The sequence below is a fragment of the Trichechus manatus genome, unplaced genomic scaffold, assembly GCF_000243295.1.
Source record: "Trichechus manatus latirostris isolate Lorelei unplaced genomic scaffold, TriManLat1.0 scaffold00042, whole genome shotgun sequence".
Classification (NCBI taxonomy): domain Eukaryota; kingdom Metazoa; phylum Chordata; class Mammalia; order Sirenia; family Trichechidae; genus Trichechus; species Trichechus manatus.
The window spans coordinates 10,416,905-10,422,904 of record NW_004443978.1 but is presented as its reverse complement, the minus strand read 5'-3'; the positions used below and the strand labels follow the sequence as shown (position 1 = coordinate 10,422,904).

General features: G+C 47.9%; 1 protein-coding gene across 1 annotated transcript in view; it reads right to left on the bottom strand.

The window, feature by feature from the left end:
* Nucleotides 1-6,000, bottom strand: part of OVOL2 (ovo like zinc finger 2) — a 55,938-nt gene that overhangs the window by 26,112 nt on the left and 23,826 nt on the right. Inside the window, exon 3 of the mRNA XM_004376483.2 lies at nt 5,276-5,465. Coding sequence (XP_004376540.1) covers nt 5,276-5,465 — 190 coding nt within the window. The remainder of the gene's footprint in view (nt 1-5,275; nt 5,466-6,000) is intronic.

Sequence of the window (6,000 nt, the reverse complement as noted above, 5' to 3'; positions counted from 1 at the left end):
CAGAGACTTCATCAGCCTGAGACCAGAAGAACTAGATGGTGCCTGGCTACCACCAATGACCGCCCTGACAGGGAACACAACAGAGAGTCCCAGATGGAGCAGGAGAGAAGGTGGGGTGCAGAACTCAAATTCTAATAAGAAGACCAGACTTAATGGTCTGACTGAGACTGGGGGAACCCCAGAAAGCACGGCCCCCAGATTCTCTATCAGCCCAGAACTAAAACACTTTCTGAGGCTAACTCTTCAGACAGGGATTGGACTGGACTGTGAGACATAAAGTGATACTTGTCAGGAGTGTGCCTCTTAGCTCAAGTAGATACAAGAGACTTAACGGGCAGCTTCTGTCTGGAGGTGAGTTGGGAAGGCAGAGAGGGTTAGGAGCTGGCTGAATGGACATGGGGAATCAGGGGTGGAAAGGAGGAGTGTGCTGTCACAGTATGGGGAGAACAATTAGGGTCACATAACAATGTACGTATAAATTTTTGTATGGGAGACTAACTTAAAATGTAAACTTCATTTAAACTACAACAATAAAAAAATAAAATAAAAATTTCTAGTAGCCACATTAAAAGTAAAAAGAAACAAGTGAAATTAGTTTTAATAATATATTTCGCTTAACCTAATATAGCCAAAATATTACTTTCAATGCAAAATTAGAATTAAAAATTATTAATAAGTTATTTTACGTTCTGTTTTTGCATTAAGTTTTCAGAACCTACTGTATATTTTACACTCAATTCGGACCAGCAACATTTCACAGGCTCAGTAGCCACACGCGGCCAGTGGCTGCCAGGCTGGCCAGCATGGCTCTAAGCTTTCCCACCCTCAATGCCCCGGTGAATTAGAGTCTCCCCTGATGGGACAGGAAACCCTGGTGGCGTAGTGGTTAAGAGCTGTGACTGCTAACCGAAAGGTCAGCAGTTTGAATCCACGAGGTGCTCCTTGGAAACCCTATGGGGCAGTTCTACTCTGTCCTATCGGATCGCTATGAGTCAGAATCAACTCGACGGCAATGGGTTTTTTGGTCTGATGGGATAAACTGCATGAAGCACTTTTGGAAGGCACCAAAGCTTTTCCTTGGGTGAGAGACATTTTTATTCATCCATGTAAATGAATTTCGCCCATGAGTTGGAATTGCTCCATGCCAGCTAACAACCACAACAATATAGGAGTCACTAGAAGTAGCTCCTTTGAGGAGCGGGAGATGGAGAAGGTCTGAGCACCTCAGCCTAAGAGCCTGAGGGGGCACAGGACACCACCCTTCCTGCTCACTCGGGCAGAGGACATCTTGGCATCACTAAACACACACACTCATCTGCTAATCTGCCACTGACTGAGCCCCAGGCTGCAGTGTATGGTTTGTACAAGTTTCCCTTTATCTCCCCTTCCTCCAGAAACACACAGCCTTCCACAACTGAACTGGGGGCAGGCTGGTGAGGCTGGGAAGGTGACTGGCCTCAAGAATGCTGAGGAAGGCACTGAGAGGCAAAGAGACGGAGAAGGGGACTCTATAGAGGATAAAAAACCATGAACTGCAAGGCCAGCCAGTTGTGGCTCTCAACTCCACCACTTATGGGTTATTTAATCTTCCTGAACCTCAGTTTCCTCATCTATGAAATGGGAGTGTCTTACTTATCTAGTGCTGCTATCACAGAAATACCATAAGTGGATGGCTTTAAGAAAGAAATTTATTCTCTCACAGTTTAGGAGGCTAGAAGTCCAAGTTCAGGGTGCCAGCTCCAGGGAATGGTTCTCTCTCTCTCTTTTTCTGTTGGCTCTGGGGGAAGGTCCTTGTCATCAATCTTCCCCTTGTCTAGGAGCTTCTCAGCATAAGAACCCTGGGTCCAAAGGACGCTCTCCCCTCCTGGTTGTTCATTCTTGGTGGCACGAGGTCCCCGTCTCTCTGCTCGCTTCTCTCTTTTATATCTCAAAAGTGATTGACTCAAGATACAACCTAATCTTGTAGATTGAGTCCTGACTCATTAACATAACTGCCTCTAATCCTTCCTCATTAAGATTATAGAGGCAGGATTTACAACACATAGGAAAATTACATCAGATGACAAAATGTAGACAATCACATAATACTGGGAATCGTGGCCTAGCAAGTTGACGTATATTTTTGAGGAACACAATTCAATCCATAACACGGGGTAATAACAGCACCGACTCCTTGGGATTGTTTGATGAAACAAATGCTGACGGCCTGGCGTGTAGAAAGCTGACCATTTGTAGTCTGCTGCCATCTGAGGAAGCTGTGTTGCCCTCTGAAGGATCCCCCAGCCTCTGCAGAGTCATCCTCCTCACTTGCTAACTCAACTTCCCGTTCCTCCCTAGGGAAGACAGTAGCAACGCCCTACCCATATCCCTCAGTCTACCACTAGGTCATCTTGGATAGCTCCTGTACCGGCCAATTACTTCTTGCACCTCTCTGCCTCAGGATGTCTCCAGCAGCAATGCTAGGCCTGCAGAAGGCAGCTGCGGAGAACTGCTTAAGGGTTAAGGGTCCCAGGATGGACCCCCAAGCAAGGAACCCCTGGAGAAATTCTGGAGTGTATTCTATGTGCTTCTTCAGAGGGTCTGCAGCACGATTGGGCCCCAACTGCCTACAGTGGTAACCTGCTGTTATTGGCTTGTTCTCCCTGTATACCCTCCCCGCTTTCTCACTGTGCCTCCTGGGATCACCTTCAAATAAACTGTCTACACCCAAATCCTGTGTCAGAGTCTGCTTCTGTGGCAACCCAAACTAATACACTCCCCATCTGGAGTGCCTTCCTCCTACTGTCCAGCTGTGGGAATCTTGTCCATCCTTTAAGGCCCAGCTAAAAGGCCACCTCCTCTGAGATGCCTCCCTGGTTTCCTGGTCAGAAATAATGGCTTTTCCAGGACTCCTTATTAGCATGCCATTTTCTTCTGTCTGGCGCACCTACTCTTTCTCCTAGTGTTACAGTCAGATGTTCAAGTACATCTTCCCAGATGGCAGCTGAGATCTCCGCAAGCACGGAGACCAGTCCTAGGACCTGTCACACATCAGGTCCTCAGGAAACCTCTGTCAATTATTGCAACTTTTACTACTACTCATAGTTAATATGTGGAGCACTTTTTGCCCTGAAGTCTCACAACCACCAGTTTATGTGATAGGTACTAACATCACTACGCCCATTTTAGAGGTGAAAAAACTAAGGTGAAAGGATAAGTAACCTAGACAAGGTCACACAGTCAGCTAACTCAGATCCACACTTCTTAGCTACTATGTGACTCAAGTTGTAAATTCTTCTCTCAGAAGCTGTCAGTTCCCAGTATTTCTAGTTAATTCTCCATCAGCTGAGGGGACCCCATCAGCAAAACATTTGTGCTAACTGAAGGTACCGAGCAGTCCCCACAGAGCCCACCTGGAGAAGCTGAAGAAACAGTCTAAGCCCTCAAGGGCATCCTCAGATAGCTACAAAAAGCTGGGAAACTCTCCAGGGCAACAAATGATAAATGACTGGATGAGGTGCCCCCAGCTCACCCCAGACCCTTGTCTGCAAGTTGTCTATGAGCCCAGCTTCACAGCCACCCAGTCCATCATCAGCTCCTGGGACCCTATACCACCCTGCGGAATTCTCCAAGCATTCTCCCCACACCAACCTAATGTGCCAGCCCTGCCAACATGGGTCAAACTGGTGCTTGGAATGAAAAAGGAAGCCTTACAGCCCCCAAAGAGTACACATTATAGGATTCCACTTATATAAAGTTCAAAAACAGGCAACAGTTAGAAGGCAACACTGTTAGAAGTTACAGTAGTGGTTCCTCTTGAGGGAGGGAGGGAGTGACTGAGAGAGGGCTTTCTAGGGGCTGGAAATATTCTGTTCTTTATCTGGATGCTAGTTCACTTAGTAAAAATTCATAAATTTGTTGAAATATGCACTTTCGATTTGTGCACTTTTCTGGATGCTTGTCACACTTGAGTGGAAAGTTCACTTTAAAAAAAGGAACATTTTAGCATCCCAGTGTACTCTCTAAAGACTACGAAGGCACTCTCTAAAGGACAGGGAGGTTGCTCATGGCCAGCACCGAGATTAAGAACAATAAAACACAAGAAGGGGATAAAAGAAATCTGGATACAGAGGATCTAAGAAGGGCTCTGTGTAGGGGCTGGGGAGCCTGAAGCCCCACCTAGAGGGAGGAGGGGGCATTTCCCTGCTCCCACCCAAATGCCAGGGGAAGCCCTAAACTCTGAAAGGGCTTGGAGGCTTGAGGGGACTATAGTAAATTCTACAAGACTGCAGGGAGGGTGGGTGATGGCCTGGACAGGATTGAATGGATTAGGATGGGACAGGTTTGAATGAGATGAGATGGGAGGAGTTGGGATGGGATGGGTAGAGATGAGTTGGGAAGGGGATGGAATGGGTTGGGAGAGGATCACATGGGATAGGATTGAGATTTGGAGGAGGGACCCAGGTTGTGAGGGGCTTTACATGAAGCCCATCATGGTGAGGAGTTTGGATTTCATCCTGTTCAGAGTTGGAGACTTTTGAGCAGGGGTGTGGCATTCTTAGGTTTCTCCTCAAGAGATCACTCTGGCAAAGGTGTGGAATACGGATCCAAGAGGAGAAGCCTAGAGGCCAGACGTTTCGGAGACAGAACTGATGAGACTTGCGACCAATCAGAAGGGCCATGAGAGATGCCACAGGACACCAGCAGGACTGTGTGATTGGCACTGGTGAGGACCAGATCCACCCCTCATAAGTGGGAAAATAGGGAAGGTCCAAGGGGAGGAAGAGGCTTGCCTGCCAAGCTCAAGTAAGGGTCTGGGGTCAGTTCCAAGTGAGTTGGTCCTCCATTTGATCTCTCAGTGGTATGACGCTATTTTGAGCCAGGCTTACTTCCCAAGAGAAGAGCATAAAATAACACCAGTGGGAACCACAAGAACCACCTTCTAGCAGCTAGCAAGGACTGAGTGGGCTGGATCATGACACCATCCAGCATTTGTTTCATCCTTCCTAATTCTCAGAATCCTTCCAGCTAGTGATTTATCCTGAGCTTCACTAGAACTTGTATTATTTCCACTTTACAGGGACAAAAACTGAGGCTAAGAGAGGTGGCTTGCCTGGCTTAAAGTGACACAGCTGTCTGGTGGTGGAGTTAGGAATTGAACCAAGGTGGGCTGGCCACCATGTCCCGTCCTGTGATCATTCCAGAAATACTACACTGCTCCACACTCCTGACTTGGCTCTTTGGTAGGAAAGGAACAGGAACTCTTGGCCAGAAAAACAACCGCCCCCTTTCTCACCTGTATGTGTGCGGACGTGCCTCTTCAGGTCAAAGGTGTCGTTGAAGCCCTTGCCACAGAAGGTGCACAGGTGCCTCTTCACCTGGTTGTGGCACTTGAGGTGCCGGTTGAGCATGCGCTGCAGGCGGAAGCCCTTGCCACACAGGTCGCAGCTGTGAACCACCGAGTCATCGCATGAGCCTGTGGTGAACTGGGAGGCAGAGAGAGAGGCTGTGAGGGCTCGACCACCACTCAGGACATCCCTGTGGCTCACTCCAGGACCCTACCTTCTTGTGTCTCTAGGCTTGGCCTGGCTGTGGCTTCTGCCCCCTAAAATTACAAGCAGGTTTTGGCTTCGGGGAAGGTGAAACAAGGACTGACAGCTCCTCCCAATCACCATTCTCCCCTTCTTCCTCATGAAAGACTTCTGATTTTTAGTCAGCACATGGCCCCCAGCTAAACAGCTGTACCTCCCAGCCTTACAGCAAGGAAAAGCCATATGACTATCTCTCTTTAATGGGGAGTCCACCACTTGTCTGTCAGTGTGTCGTGGTAACTGTGGTAACTTGCATGTTGCTGTGATGCTGGAAGTTATGCCACTGGTATTTCAAACACCAGCAGGGTCACCCATGGTAGATAGGTTTCAGTGGAGCTTCCAAACAGGCTAAGAAAAAAGGCCTGGCAAACTACTTCTAAAAATTAGCCCACGAAAACCCTATGGCTCACAACAGAATATTGTCCCATAC